Here is a 16,444-nt window from a genome sequence, read left to right on the forward strand (position 1 = left end):
AAGGGATGATTGATAGGATTCTGGGGAGGGGGGGGGTGGGATGAGAAAAATCACCTGAGCAAAAGTGAAGAGCAAGGAAAGGTGGGTATTATATCTGGGGACTCTGGAGAAGTCTATAGTTCAGAGAGCAGAGGATGATGAAGAAGAGTGTGGGATAAAGCTGAGTCCTCCAAGGCCTTCAACACCACCCTGGACAAGGAAACATCATGTGGGAGAAGTGTGTGTGAGAGCCAGGAAAAGAAGGAGGGCCTGATGAGGCCGGAAGAGCAAGGCTGGAGGCAGAGAAAAGGCAGCTAAATCTTAGAGGGGAGGGGGAGATTACAGAGTATCAGGAAGTAGCTGCTGTTTGGTTCTTCAGAAGCTAGAATATTTTGACATTCCACATTAGAAAGAACTTCGATGGAAAAAAAGCTGTGGTTTAAAAAAAAAAAAAAAAGCTTTCGCATCTCCCCCTTTTCCTCCCCCAGCATCATTAAAGTTTGGCAGTTATTCCCTCGGGATTGTCCTGCTACCAAGTACCCAGAGAAGACAAAGGAGAGGTACGACCTTTTGCGGCAGAAACCCTGTTCCCAGGGAAATTTCCTTTGGTAATTGGAACAGCTTAATGCGGTGTGATATTCCGAATCTGTTATTTTTTTATTTGGCAATTTACTTTTTATGGTGTTTGTCTACATCGCTTTAAGTTGCTTTTGAATCCAAAACCCATTTCCATATCGATGAATTTTCCGATTGTCGCCTTTGTGATGTCTCATTGTACATATGCAAAATGCTATGATCCACAAAACAGAAAATCAAATGGGTTCTGTTTGCAAGGAAGAATTCTTTGTCATAAAACCATCTCCTAAATTAGTTTGAGAAGAAAAAAAAAGGAAAAAGAAAATCCGTCCAACTCCAAAGTCCTTATACTTTGGCAGATGAATATCGTCTCTATCTTCCAGAGTTTGACACCTCCTTTTATACCTACGTCCCCCCACTGCCTCCGGGAGCCGAGCCTCTCCTCGGGATCTGCTTCCCCAGCCCCACAAGCCCTCCGGCCTCTCAGGCTGCTTCTTCTGTTCCCCAAGGGAATGCCCCACCCCCTCTTTCTCCACTATCTCCAACAGATTCTTCCCTCAAAGCTCAGCTCTGGTCCCAACTTCTCCCTGAAGATGAACTTAGTTGCCCTAGTGCCTAAGGGCCCTCTCCTTTAAGCTCCGATGGAACTTGTCATCAGGATCTGACATCTGATACCTTATGCCCTGACTTCCTGGCAGTCTCTCACTGGCAGGGACAGCCTTGCTCCGTCCCCAAGCCTCCTCCGTAGTCCACGACACAGCAGGAGTTCAATTTCTATTTTTGCTGATGTTATAAAGGGACAAGTCCGGCTTTCCCTCAGCTTTAAATATTCCGCACTCCGACCCGAAGCGTTCCCGGATCGGTCACTTAGAACCCGGGAGAACCCGCGGAGTCGCAGAGAACAATACCATGACGAGAACCGAGAGAGCTCATGCTTTTAATAGACACTGAAATCACAAAGGGAGAAGGCCAAATGCCTCGGCAATTTCAATAAAAATATGAAATTCTTTTTACATGGTAAATTTCATAATATAAAAAGTTTAATGCTGTCTGGAAACACAGAGTGTAATTTACAAAAAAAACAAACAAAAAAAGTCCACGCAGGCCAAACATGGCTAACACTGCATACAAGGAGGGGCCGCTACCTGGGGACACGGCTGGAGAAGGGACGCACTTGACCAGGGATCTCGGAAGGAGCTGGCAAAAACAAGGGCTCAGTTCAGCCACCACACGGAGAGTCTCTTTAGCCACGTGTGGGACGAGTGTGATTCCACGTCCACTTTTCTCCGGCTTCACTACAAACATTCCCGGTGATTACTCCAACCTGAACCGCAGACAGTTCTCTCTTGGGGGGCTTTGGAGAGACAGGGTGGGCAGGGAGGGAGAGGGAGACAGAGCCGGTCTCCGGAGAGGAGCGACAATTCATTATCTGTTGGGGGGAGGCACCTGGGCCCGGATTTTCAATGTGTGCCGTTTGCTAAATTAGGGGGTCGGGAGAGAAACCTGTCGCTGAGATACACTGGTCCAAATGGAATGAGAAAGTTGGATTTGGATTTGGGGGACCCATTCTTATTATTTTCACTCGGCTCAAAAAATCACAAGAGTGAGAAGCTACTTGACTTGTAGGATAAGTGCAGAACACAAAGGTGTCGAAGGGCAAGAGCGGGGAGTCTTCCTGTCTCAGGGCTAAGTTTATCGGAGGAGTGGCCCTGCAAGGCTTATTATATTCAGTGACATTATAATTTAGCATAAGCATAATTCAGGTAGGGCGGTTCACCTTTCTGGCTTTAAGCAAACACAAATCCCATCCAAACGGGCGCAAGCCACAAAAGGTGAATTTCAGCCCCCCCAAATCTGGTCCCTGTCGGGGCTCCACTTGTTCCACCGGAGGACGGAGGGCAGGGGGACTGTTGGGGGAGGGGGGAAAATGTCGTTCAGAATTCACATTAACGCCAGTCCATCCTGTCCACCGTATGAGGATGTCACGCATCGCGAATGGAGATCCCGCTCCCCAATGTGGCTTCAAGCGTCATTCCGCTGGAGTCCGCTCCCATCATTTACACACGGCCGTCTGTCAGCGCCAAATCTTGGTGCTAAATGCAGAGCTGTCCCAAGCTTACTTCCTGTCAGCACCCAACTGTCGTTTGTAGCTTTCTCTTTCTTTTTTAGCAGGGTCAGATTTCTGGGAAGGAAGCTCGTCGAGGGAGACGGGCGGCCCGATTCTGCGGCGTTATCTGGAAACTTTCCCGGCTTCTTTCTCAACCTTGCATATGGCGTCTGAGGTTCTCATGGGGCAAAAAGCTGCCTCTACCATCCTGGCCACTGAAGGGGAAGAGCTGCCCGGAAATGGGAACACTTACGGCTAGCTTATGGCCAGGTATCATTTCCATTGGAAACAGTTGCAGCGGGCGCGGGACTTCACCCAGATGGCCTGTCCCTTCCTGGATGAGGGATTTCCGGGCCGGGAGTAGCAATGACTGATCCGCGTGTTGGTGCTGGGTCCGTGGCTGGGGAGAGTGGGCAGCAACAGGATTGTAAGGGAATCAGCCCCTCATGACCCTCTCTTTACTTTCAGGCTAATTTTGTCCCCCTGAGGCAATTGGGGTTAAGTGACTTGCCCAGGGTCACACAGCTAGGAAGTGTTAAGTGTCTGAGGTCACATTTGAACTCAGGTCCTCCTGACTTCAGGACTTGTGCTCTAGTCACTGCGCCATCTAGCTGCCCCTTTCCGGCTAATTTTTGATGGTTTAGCTCTCATTCATTCTGTTGGCCAAATACCCAGAGCTGTAAATTTGGCTTTTATCTGGGACTGGAGCTTCTATTATCAGTGAAAATCCTCCCCACCAACCTACCTGTTGCTTGAGTGCTTACAAAAACATGTGCCTTCATATCTGAGGATTTTGAGTTTGCATTCATTGACATGGCTATGATGATTTTAAATGCAAGATCCCTATAAACCCCCCAAAATAGCCCCTCAAAACCCTACATGGATCGTGTTCAGGAGGAGAATTTAAAATGATCAGCTCTTTACCTTGTACTTCTGGGATGCATTTCTTCTGAAGAATTCCTAGTGTGAAAAATACGAATCGGGCCACAATTATTCCATCCATTTTGCAGATGGATAAAATGAGGCACAGTCAGGCTAAGTGGCTTGTTTATGGGTATAAAGTGATTTAGTGCGAGAAGGGAAGGTAGTACTCTGACAACTTGAGTCCCCCCCCCCCCCCCCACTAGCACAATGTCTCTGCCACATCCAAGGACGGCCCACAGACAATGACAAGGGGGGTGGGGTTCAACTCTTGTTAACATATTTAAATTCTCTAACTCAACACTACACGGACTCCATGATTGGGGGCATTTCTCCTCCCGACTAATGCATACAACCTATAGTTGATCTCCCCTTCCTTCCTTCAGCGGTGACCCTGGCCCATCTCTCCCTCCGGCTCCTCTCTCCTGTTACGTTCTGCCCGATGTGCCAGCTCCGGGTGCAGCTCACAGGCACTGGAGCCCATGAGTGGCAGGGGACCTCTTCCCAGCAGCCCCGGATGAATCGTGAACCAGTTAACGGATAGCATGGAAGGTGGGAGGCTTGGAGTTAGAACAAAGAGACGGGGAGGAAGGGGAGTGCTAGAGTGGGGGCGCAGGCCGCGACCCCCCACTCCTCGGCTTTGCACCTACTGAGCCAAACGACATTCTTTTGCTTATAACAAAATGGAAAATTCAAACCGTTTTTCTTCCCAACTTGTTGGCCGCTACTTGTTGATGAGCAGTCAGACTTTTTAGACACTTTTTAGAAAACGTTTTGAGCTTTAAAAAACAACAGTGTTGTATAAATGTAAAGTGTTATCATTATTATTCATAATAAAACCAAGTTGTTTCTAGTTACCCAAGTACAAAAAAGGCCCAAAATGTTTGAAAAGCATAAAAGTTGCATTTTCATCGTATTTGCATAGCTCTAAAATGCCTGGATAAGGTCGATTCTTGAATTTTGAGAAAAATTCAAGTTTGGCTGCCGTCGCGGGGCCCAAAGGGACGTTTTGAGAGATAGTGAGTGACTGACCGAAGTTCGGAGTGGAAGCACAGTTTTAACCTGAATTATTGCATTGGTGCTGGGAAAGGCCAAGACTACGAGACCCAAACTTCTCTAATTTCATTACAAATCATTGGCATCTATTTTTGGCTAAGAGAACGCTTTTGGGGGGGCTCTAAGAAAACCTTTCTCGATCCCACTTCCACCAGCACCTGGAGGCCTTAAAAAAAATCTGTGTACAAAAGGTATACGTATATACCTCTAGCAAAATAGGTGCTCCCTTTCCTCTCCCCTCCCCCCCATGAACAATTTCTGTATAAAAACCCTCCCTCATTATCAGACCCAGAATGAGAATTGGCAAGTTCAAAGGTTAACATTTGGTGAATGGCGGGGAGACCCCGCCCCAAGATCCCCTGTCCTGGCTGCCGAGTACGTTCTGGCGGAAATCAGCTCCGGGAGATCGCGGGGGAGGGGCAGCGCTCACCCCGGAGCTGATGGGTCTTTAGCAAAACTGGCTGGTTTTCCGCTTGAACAAGGCAAGTCGGCCGAAGCGAGCCCGCGGCCCTCCGCGGGACCCTCCCTGGAGTTGACCCGTGGGAAAGTCACGTTAACATTTGGAGGAAGGGAAAAACCTCCCTGGGGAGAGGAACTTGTAGCCGTTGCCCGAGGGCAGTCTCAAGGGACGCATGGCCCCCAGGGGGGCGGCTGCCGGCCCCGGGGAAGGGGTCGGGGCGCTGGCGTCCGAGCGTCTGTGGCCATTGGGGGGGTTTGCCGGGGGAGACGCGGGGTGCTGCTGCTGCAGGGAGAGTTCTTTGAGTTCCAGCTTGTCTACCCCCTCCTCCTTTTTGCTGTGGCGTGGGGACAAATTGAGCAGATTCAGCACGTCCCTTTTGGAAGTCATGGTGCCGGGGGCCCCGCGGAATATCTTCACGGGGCCCGGGGGAGGCTGGGGGGTGCTCTGCCAGAACATCTTCAGGTTGTGGATGGCCTGCACCTTCTCGTCGATGGCCGACATCTTCAGCTTGTCCAGATCCGGGGCGTCGGCGGGGCTGGAGCGGGCCGAGCCCGCCGAGGAGTAAGACAGAGCCGGAGAAGGAGCGCTGCCGGCGGGCGACTGCTGCCCGGAGCTCGGCGACATGTTCCTGGGTGACTTGGAAATGTGGGCGCTGTAGGGAGAGCTGGGGTACTTGAGTTTAAAGTGAGGCTGGTCCGTGAGAGAGCTGGGAGAATCGGTGCTGGGCGAGGGCCGGCCGCTGCCCTCCTTGGCCGCGGGGCTGCTGTAGCCCGAGCTCACCTTTTGCAGGGACGAGCTCCTCGTGGGGGGCTTGGGCCGGGCGCTCACCGGGGATGAACGCTGGCTCCGCTGGCTGGAGAGCACGGGCCGGCTGAACGCACTCGTCTCGGAGGCTCGGAAGGCGCCGGGGCCGGCCGGGGGAGCCCCGTCTTCGCCAGGGCCACTTTGGGCTCCCTGGGCGCCACTGCGCTGGAGACGCTCCACGGCCAGGAGGTGGCTCTGGGTCTCTTCCAGAATCTTCTGGGCCAACTCTTGGGGATCGAGGTTCGGGGCGTTTTCCTCTTGGGATTTAACAGTACTATCGGTTTCAGTGCTAGACTGGTCGGATTCGCCAGTATCGGAACTCGCAAGTTTCCCGACTTTTTGGAAAGGTGAGTTTGGGCTGGGAATAAGAGTCATTTTCACGGGAGAATTGGGGGTGCTTATGCTGCCTTTGGAGCTGATGGATAATTTAATGCCCCCGGGCGGCCCGACTTTGTTCTGTTTGGGATCTGGTGAAAATCTCGTTTTTACATTTTCTTGGTAAGTGGCCAAGGGCTCGTTGCTAATGATGGAGAATCCTTCATATTCTTCTTCCTCTTTGCCGGCTGCCGTGCTGCTCTGTGGAGACAGCTGGCTCCTCGGAGCAGAAGGCCGCTGGCAAGAGGGGTTCTTGGGCTTTTCTCCGTCCTGTCGCCCTCTGGACCCTACACCTTCCAGGGTGCCCTCAGGCTTGGAAACAAAACTCATGGAAGAGGCGATGGAACTCAGGCTGTACACGGAAATGGCGTCCGAGGCCACGCTCTCCGGGCAAGTTGGGGAAAACGGAGGGTTCGGGTACCCCAAAGGAGCCTGGTTGGAGATGGACTGCGCCGAGGCCAGAGACTCCAGGGATGAGGAGCTGTCCAGACTGAGGCGTTTCGGGAGCTCTGTGGAATCTAAAGAAAACCAGCGGCCCATCAGTGCCAGAAACCTCAAGTCAAGCTGCGATTTCAGACTAACTGGGAGCGTTTAGGATTTTCCTTCATACTGAAAAGTACCACTGGGTGGAGGGTGGGGTGGAGGAGTATCATAGGGACAGTAAATAATTGTGAAACATACTGAAGACAGTGATGAGAAATAAAAGGGGTACTTTTGACAGATTTTTAAAGATCTGACCACTTTTGAAAATGCATTTAAGTATCACAGAAGGATACACTAAAGAATGAATTGGGGTACTTTAAGAACCCTCTCTGGGGGCCAGAAATGGTCCCTAATATGGGACACTCAGGATTAGCACAAGTCTGGGTGGTCAGAAGGGACCGCTTTCCCAGCACCTATGACTTAGCCACATGTGACAGGAGGGCTCAGCCTCTGTGCAGGTGCAGGACTTACCAAAGAGAGACAGCAGGGACTGGAGAGCAAAATGTATGGTTCTTCGATTGGCTTGTTTTCCAGTTTTCAGAATCACCTCTTCCTGGCCAACTTCACAGAGGTCAAAACCTACAGGAAGAGACAGCACCGAAATCCATGTCTATAGGGAAGGTTCAAAAGTAAGCCTTCTTACAACTTCCTGAAGACCCTACCTCCCCAAGTTGCCACCCTATTCAGGTCCCTAGAAGGATCTCTGAAAAAAGGCTGCACAAAACCCTTGTTTCTTTGAGACAATGCACCCTCCACTCTGGAAATAGAATCCTACCTTACTAATGAGTTAAAAGCCAAGTAATAGGCTGGAGAAATGAACAGACAACAGAAAAAGATTCTGACCATAGAAAGTTAGTACGGTCATAAGGAAGATCAAAACACACACTCGGAAGAAGATAACAAAATCAAAGCTCCTACATCCAGAACCCCCAAGGAAAAAAAATGGTCTCAGGCTATGGAAGAGCTCTGAAGGGATTTTGAAAATCAAGTAAGAGAGGCAGAGGAAAAATTAGGCAGAGAATTGAGAGTGGTACAAAAGGAAATGCAAAAAAGGTAATGAGGAGAAGAATGCCCTAAAAAGCAAAATTGGCCAAATGGGAAAGGAGCTAGAAAAGTTCACTGAAGTAAATAATTCCTTAAAAATTAGAACTGAGCAAATGGAAGCTAATGACATTATAAGAAATCAAGATACAATAAAACAAAACTAAAAAAAAATTTTAAAATGGAAAAAAATGCAAAATATCTCATTGGAAAAAACAACTGACCTGGAAAATAGATCCAGGAAACACAATTAAAAATTATTGGTCTACCACAAAATCATGATCTCCCCAAAAAAAGTATGGACATCATTCTTGAAGAAATTATCAAGGAAATCTGCCCTGATATTCTAGAACCAGAGGATAAAATAGAAATTGAAAGAATCCACCAATCACTTGAGTGAGATCTCCAAATAAAAACTTCCAGGAATATTATAGCCAAATTCCAGAATTCCCAGGTCAAGGAGGAAATATCATAAACATCCAGAAAGAATCAAGTCAAATACAGTGGAGCCACAGATATAACAGATCTTCTACATTAAAGGATCAGAGGGCTTGGAATATGATGTTCCAGAGAGCAACGTAGCTGAGATTACAACCAAGAATCACTACCCAGCAAAACTGAATATAAACCTTCAGGGAAAAAGGTAGAAATTCAACAACATAGAGGATTTTCAAGCATTTTTGATGTAAAGACCAGAGCTGAATAGTAAATTTGATTTTCAAATGCAGGATTCTGGAGAAGCATAAGGAGGTGATCAGAAAAGTGATATCATAAGGGACTTAATAAGGTTGTTCTGTTTATATTCCTATGTGGGAGGATGATACTTGTAACTCATAAGAACATTCTCATTATTATGACAATTAGAAGGAGTATATGTAGACAGAGGGCATAGGTGTGAATTGAATATGAAGGGATAATATCTAAAAAAAATTAAAGGGTGAGAGAAGAATATACTGAGAAAAAGGGGAATAAAGAGGGAGAATGGCATAAATTATCTGCCATAAAAGGCAAGAAAAAGCAAATAACATATATTCTCAATATGAGTACAGTAATTTATTTTACCCTGCAGGAAAGTAGGAAGGTTAGGGGATATGGGATGAGGGGAGGGTGAGAGAAAATAGAACATATTGGGGAAGGGGAGGGTCAGTAGCAAAATATTTTTGAGGAGAGAGAGAATAGAATAAACAGGGGGAGGGAAAACAATTAGCAATAATAATTGGAAAAGGAAAATTGGAAAAATTAGAAAAAGAATTTTTAAGCAAGTTTCTTTAATGAAGGTCTCATTTCTCAAATGTATAGGGAACTGAGTCATATATATGGAACCATTCCCCAGTTGATAACTGATCAAATGATATAAACTATGCTCAAAGGGTTATAATGTGCATGCATATCCTTTGACCTAACAACACTACTATCAGGCACGAATCCTAAAAGAGATTTTTAAAAAAGGAAAAGGATCTAAACTTATAAAAATATTTACGGCAGCTCTCTTCTCACCAAAACCTGGAAATTGAAGGGATGCCCATCAATTGGAGAATGGCTAAATAAATTGTGGTATGTGGTTATGACAGAATATTATTGTTTCACGGGAAATAATGAACAGGATGCTCTCTGAGAAACTTGGAAAGTCCTCCATGAACTCAAGCAAAGTGAAATATACAGTGTAAAAATTATAACGATGTTGGGTGATGATCAGCTTTGAATGACTCTGCTATTCTCAGCAATACAATGATCCAAGACTACTCAGAAGGACTTATGATGAAAAATCCTATCCATACCTAGAGAAAATACTGATTGTGTCTGAATATAGATTGAAGCATACTTTTTAAACTTTATTTTTCTTGAGGGTTTTTTTGGGCGGGGAGGGAGAGGATGGAGATATATGTTTTCTTTTACACTATGACTTTTATAGAAATGTTTCACATAACTTCACTTGTGCCTTCTTAATGGGGGATGAGGATGGAAAGGAAGGGAGAGAATCTGGAACTCAAAGATTTAAAAATAAATGTCAAAAATTGTTTTAAATGTAACTGGAAAAAATAAAAATATTAAATTAAAATAAGAGATTTCGTTCTTTCCACCACAAAACATACTTGTAAGAATGTCAATCTATTCTTTTAGAGAAGAGCCAATATATGGGGCGGTTCACAAAAGTCACAGAGAAACAGACGTATTCAGAGAGAAAGTGGCTAGTTCACTTAGTACTTGGTACAATATTTTAAAAAATCTGCACGTGTGGACAAGTTCACACCTTGACAGCAGGTGGTAAGCTACTTGAAGACAAGAAGTAGGTTTCTATAAACTATTATGGGTGCAGCTGCTACTCCAGGAGGTCCTAAAGGATCAGTGTTCTTCAATCACAATAGCTGAAATAATCTAAAGAAACGGGAGCCAGCGCCATGGTCCAGCTGGTGTCTCTTATCAAAGCTCAGGTGCAATGTTCACGGTACATAATGAGGCTTCTTAAAGGTACAATAGGGGATGGAACACTTGTTCCTGAGCAGACAGCAGCATCCTGACTTCCCAAGGGGGAAAATGAACAAACCAAATAAATCGTTGTGAAGCAACGTGTGCGTGCGTGTGCATGTGCGCGAATAAAGATTTATTAATCGTCGGCTGTGTGCTAGGCACTATGCAGAGTGCTGGGGAGACAAAAAGGCAAAAGATCGCCTGCCTTCAGAGACCTTACATCTAACAGAGGAGACAACATGCAAATGAATAGGTACAAAGTGAGCTATATACGGGCAAACCAGGAAATAGCAAAGTGAAGGCCCTAGGATTAAGGGGGATTGGGAAAGACTTCCCATAGAAGGTGGGATTTTAGCTGGGACTTGAAGGAAGCCAGAGAGCCCAGGAGGCAGAGAAGAGGAAGATGAGCATTGCGCGGGAGATAGCCATAGAAAATGCTCAGTTAGGAGAGGGAAGGTGCTGGGGGATGGGAGTGGGAAAAGGGGGGAGGGAAAGAGAGACAAAGACAGAGACAGAGACAGAGAGGTAGGAAGACCAACAGAGAGGGAGACAGAGATTGAGAGACAGAGACAAAGAGAAGGTATGTGTGAAAAACCCAAGCATCCAAAGCTGGTGAACCAGAGAACTCCTACGCAATGCAAGCCTGAGAGTGGACAGTAATGGAAGGCTGTGAAGCCCTTTGCCCCAGAATGGTTCTCGGGAACACAACGGCGTCCGGCTCTGGAGAAGGCTCTCTTGTCCACCCCGGCCTCCCCTCTTCTGTGTCAGGGGCTGACGACTGGCCCCGCTGGTAAGGACCAGACCACCGGCTGTAGCCCAATGAAGCAAGAATAAATCGTGGCTGCCTGAGCCTGACATGTGGACTTGAAGGCCGGCATCCCCTCACCAGGGATTTTGTGACTCAGAGTCTACAGAAAGGCTGATCAGAGCAGCCATGATGGGGTTTTTGTTTGTCTGTTTTTTTCTCGTAAGCCTGCAGGCCTAGAGACGGAGTGGGGCCGGTCCCTGGAGGCCAGGGACGGCACAGGAGCTGCCGAGGGCTCTGGTTGCCATGAGAAGATTTCCTCTGTGAGCGTGAGAATAAACAGTCCCTGAAATCTGAAGCACTGTGTCCTGATTCAAACAGGAATAATGATAAATGCTGCCGGGGCTGGGCCGAGTCGGAAGCTGACCGGTGATCCGGACAAAGTGGCCACTTCGCTCAGGACCCGCGGCCACGGCTGCCCTGCCCACGGCCCCATGGCCACGTACCAGTTGACACAGGTCCTAGCTTGGGAGTCCTAGGGAGGAACACTTCTCTGTAACGAAGCCTTCCTGTGAAAGCAGAGTATTCATGAGGGGCAAAGGGACAAGCTGGTCCCAGGTGGGCCTGCAGTGCCAGCCCTGGAACAAGATTGGGAGGCAGGGCCACGGCTTGCAGAAGCTCTGTGGATTTCCCAGTGAGTGAATCATAGTCCGGATTCAAACTGGGGTCTCCTCACTGCAAACGCAGGTTTTCTCTACTCCGTCATGAGTTCCCGAGCCAGCCTTCTGGTCCCAAGGGACCTTTCTTCTCAGCCTTCTGCTCTTATGCACGAATCCCCTGCTTTGCTTAAAGAGCCCCAGGGAAGGGGGTTCAGCCCTCAGAGGCTGGATCGTGTGGAAGAACACTCTTTCCAATATCCCAACAAGCATCCTTCGGCTTCTTCTCCAAGAGCTCTGCTTCAGAGGAACCCACAACCTCCTGCACAGCCTACTCCATTTGTGGACTCTCTGATTGTTAGAAAATTTTGCCTGAATTCAAACTTAAAGTTGCAATTTCTACCCATGCTGAACAAACCTAATCTTTCTAATTATCCCCCTCCCTGCCACCCTTCCCCCAAGGCTTCCTTCACCAAATTAAGCTCCATGTCCCCATTTCAACAGATTCTCGCGGGCCCCGTGCCATCCTGGACACTCTGCTTTAGACAAACTCCAGCTTGTCGATGCCCGTCTTACAGTATGGTACCTAGCGGTGAGCCCAACACTCCAGCCAAGGGCTGGACTACAGAAATCTGCCGCTTGCCCAATCCCAACGTGAGGCCCTTTGCAACTCAAGTAGAATGGCACCTTGAGGTGCCACGTCCCATGGCTCTCCTGCGTAGGTGTGTCTGGGATGTCTAAAGGGCCACCAAGGCCGTGGCTGATCCCCGAGAGCCATGATGAGCATTCTTTTTTCTTTGGCATTATGTATCTATACAATTCTCTTGCTGCACAAGAAGACTCAGATCAAAAAGGAAAAAAATGAGAAAGAAAATACAATTCAAGTAAACAGAAAAAAAAACAGTGACAATGTTGTGGTCCATGCTCAGTCCCCACTGTCCTCTCTCTGGGTGCAGACGGCTCTCTCCATCACAAGTCCGCCGGAACTGGCCTGAGTCACCTCATTGTTAAAGAGCCACGTCCATCAGAATTGATCATCGTATAGTCTTGTTGTTGCCGTGTATACAATGATCTCCTGGTTCTGCTCACTTTCCTCAGCATCAGTTCGTGTCTCTCCTGGCCTCTCTGAAATCCTCCTGCTGATCATTTCTTACAGAACAACAATATTCCTTATGTTCACATCCCGTAACTTGCTCAGCTGTTCTCCCACTGATGGGCATCCACTCAGTTTCTATATTTGTGGTTCTTTAATTCACTCTTGGCTAACGACCGCTTCACAGTCTTGCCGGGGCATCTTTCCCTCCAGCTTGCCTGACTCAGTTTTTAGACCTTGTTGTCCCGGTTACAGTCCCCTGGGATGGAGCAGGCCATGGCAGACCCACCTGGGGCCTCCCGATCAGCTCCCCGGGCACTACAACTCACTAATTCCTGCAAGAAAACCCACCATTCTGCATCTAGACAGCTTGAATGGTTAAGAAGGTTGCCCCGATGTTGTAGAGCGCTGGGCCTGGAGTCAGAGACTCATTGTCCTGCCTCCAAATCCAGCCTCAGACACTTCCTGGCTGTGGGACTCTGGGCAAGTCACTCCATCCATTTGAAGCCATTTGCCACGGTCACACAAGCTCAGTGACTGCTGAAGATGATGAGGGTGGAAAAGGGTTAGAAGTGGGCGTCCCCCTTAGCCAGTGAAAGGGTCAAGACCACCTTGTCTCTTGACGCTTTCCAGTCCCTACCTCTGTGAGCCTCAGTTTTCCCATCTGCCTCGGAGGTTGCCAGAGATTTTAAATGGGATCGGGTACACAACATGCTTTGCAAACTGTATTTGTTTGCCATCGGGTATAGTAATAATTGTCCTTGTTATTAGTGATATCAGGCTACATCTGCAGCCTACTTAAAAAGTGGAGGTCAGGAAAGGGAAAGGGCTTACCTTTCTTTTATGAGGTCCAAGGAATTCTGGCGTGGGACAACCTGTGGCCAGCAAACCCTGGCTTCTAAGAACCAAAGGCTCATCACCAATGGTTTGCTTTCTTAAAGGGGGGAAAGATTTCTCTTTTCATTTGAAAGCCCCCGATTCTGGGAGCATGTGGCTATGATGTGCCCGTTGGGGCCTGGGGGCCTATAAGGGACTTCCCCAGAGGGAGCAGCTGCTCCTGGCCCGTCCTTCCTCATGGGTTAACAGGAGAACCAGCAGAAAGGCCGATGCTTGGCTTGCAGCCTCATGGCCGACCCAAGGGAGTCCACCACTCTAGGCCAAGGGGGCTAAGCTGGATTTCTCCCACACCAAAATTCAGAAGATGTTTCCAAAAGAAGAAGTGAAAAGTCACCAAGGTAAAATCAAGGGCTTATGGGAGCTTTTGTTGAAGCTTAAAACCAGGCACCGATAACCCAGATAACAGTGAGAAGAAATGTTACTCAGTCATCTTTCAGCCACGTCTGGCTCTCCGTGACTCCATTTGGGGTTTTCTTGGCAGAGATGCTGGAGCCGTTGGCCACTGCCTCCATTTTACAGATGAGGAAACTGAGGCAGACCGGGTGGAGTGACTTGCCCAGAGTCCCACAGCCAGGAAGTGTCTGAGGCTGGATTTGGAGGCAGGACAATGAGTCTCTGACTCCAGGCCCAGCGCTCTACAACACCAAGTATCTCTCAGTGAAAGGCAAGAGGGAAAGACACTAGAAACCGGGGGATGACGCAACTAGAAGGGGGAATGTTTCCTTACCGAGGGCTGCCAGGAACTCGTGACAGCCGGGGAGCCGCCAGAGCTGGACACTGATGGAGACTTGGATCGGAGCCGAGGAGAAATCCTGTTCCTTCTCTCCGGCTTGGAGCTGGACCAAGACCTGGTGGAGCTGGGAGACAGGGCAGAGGCGTCAATCTCGGACCAGCCTGCGGAGACTCGCCCTCCCCTCGCTCCACCCCACCAGGGCTCAGGGGGCTGTCAGGCCTCCCTCCCCAACCCCCCCCCCCCCCCCCGGCGCAGCCCCCACTGACTCTGAAGCCACGAAGTCGGACATCGATATATACGGGGTGGCTCCCTCATGTCATCACTACTCAGACCTCGGGAAGGATGGGGTCACAACCGTCCCCTTCTGAGGAAGGGGGCCGCGATGGCTACTGAGGCGGACCCCCTAACTTCTGGGAGAAGCCAGGCCGCTTGCCCCCTCACAACGAGGAGTCAGAGAAACGTGGCGGAAGGGGCGTGGCCGCTCTGCTGGCCGAACCCCGGGTGGCAGTGCCCAGGAGAAGGAAGGGCGGAGGGGAGCCCTGGGCCGACAGCGCTTTCAGGCCCTGACAAAGCTCACGCGGAGCCCTCGGCGGGAAGCCAGAGCCGGCGTGGGCCACCAGGAAGAGCACCGGGCTTTCCTAGGACTGGCGGGAGCGTGTGGGGAGGGAAAGCTCTCCCTTCTAAAACCCCACCACGGACCAGGGTCGCGCCCCGGGACCGCACGGAGCTCAGCAGACAGACTAGAGAGGAACAGAGTGGGAGCAGCCGGTGAAACGCAAAAGGGAACTGAGCAACGAGAGGCCTGGGGGCAGCCTCGGCCACACGGCCCAGATTCCCCGTCGGTCTGCCTGCGCTGGGGATCCCCGGTGCCCCCGCGTGTAAGGCCAGGGGACGTTTGTGGCAACAAAGAGCTCGTATGCGGGGGACACTCCCTGGTCTCGGCCCGAGGAGCCCTGCTCTCCGCAGGGGAGGGACTGGCTGGGCCCCGCCTCCCGGAGGCCTCGGAGGCGGAGGTTTCTTGGGCTCACCTGGATCACAGCTGCTACTTAGAGGAGTACTCACCATTCCAACCATATTTTTAACAGCCTTCAGCCAGCAGATTAAAAGGAAAGGAAAGAGAACCAGAGAGAGAGAGAGAGAGAGAGAGAGAGAGAGAGAGAGAAAGAGAGAGAGAGAGAGAGAGAGAGAGAGAGAGAGAAGGTGGTTTAGACTCAAGCACAGCTTGTTGCGCCCCATCACTGCCCACTGCCATCAGCAAGCTCCGGGTCGGGCCCACAAACGCGCAGCCACATCATAGCGGGATGCAGTCAAGGGAAGGGAGAGAGAGCCAGGAGGGGCAAACAGGGGCGTGAGCAGCCAGACTGGGAAGCCCCCCTGGGGAACGCTCTGGGACCCGGGCGGCCGCCCCCCACCCGCTGCGCTCCGGGCTTGGGGGGCGGCACAGAGCCCTCTGGGACCCAGGAGACCCGCCCAGCTGGCCTCTGGAGGCCCCGGCGCCATCATCCAGCCCCGGGACGGAGCCTGCGGGCAGCGGCCACAGCGGAGGGTCTCTGCCCCGCGCCCGAGGCCTCGTTCTGCCGGCCGGTGCGCGGGGACTCCGGGGCCCCGGGCTTCTCTGCCCCCCCTTTCGGGACCCCCCTGTCTCCTGTGCTGTTAGGAAAGCAGATGCCATGCGCCAGTTAAAACGCGGAAAGGAGCGCAATCTCAGCCCCTCTGAAGCAGCAGAGAAAGTCCCTGGGCTGGGGGCCGCCCCCGCGCCGCCGCAGAACAAAGGGACTCCAGGGAGGCCGAGGCCCGCGGTCACCCCCGCAGGAAGCGGCACCGTCCGCACAGACACAGTTCTGCCGAAAAGGAGGCGGGGCCGGGGCCCCGGGGGGCGGGGCCGGAGGGGGCGGGGCCTGTGCCCCGTGGTTTGTGGCCAGCGCTGGCCCGGGCGAGCCTCTCTGGGCTGGTGGGCCTTCTGGGGAGGCGGGCTCGTGCTGAGTGTGTGTCATACGTGTGAGGATGAATGTGTGTGAACATGCGCATGTATGTGAATGTGAGCGCACA

General features: G+C 50.4%; 1 protein-coding gene across 1 annotated transcript in view; it reads right to left on the reverse strand.

The window, feature by feature from the left end:
- Positions 1 to 1,478: 1,478 nt before the first annotated feature.
- The window catches only part of TTC28 (tetratricopeptide repeat domain 28), a 224,000-nt gene continuing 209,034 nt past the window's right edge, over positions 1,479 to 16,444 (reverse strand). The window contains exons 18-21 of the mRNA XM_051973038.1: positions 15,458 to 15,481; positions 14,390 to 14,519; positions 7,233 to 7,340; positions 1,479 to 6,796 (exon numbers count right to left, since the gene is read on the reverse strand). Coding sequence (XP_051828998.1) covers positions 5,193 to 6,796; positions 7,233 to 7,340; positions 14,390 to 14,519; positions 15,458 to 15,481 — 1,866 coding nt within the window. The 3' untranslated portion in view covers positions 1,479 to 5,192. The remainder of the gene's footprint in view (positions 6,797 to 7,232; positions 7,341 to 14,389; positions 14,520 to 15,457; positions 15,482 to 16,444) is intronic.

This window comes from Antechinus flavipes, chromosome 1 (genome assembly GCF_016432865.1).
Source record: "Antechinus flavipes isolate AdamAnt ecotype Samford, QLD, Australia chromosome 1, AdamAnt_v2, whole genome shotgun sequence".
NCBI lineage: Eukaryota > Metazoa > Chordata > Mammalia > Dasyuromorphia > Dasyuridae > Antechinus > Antechinus flavipes.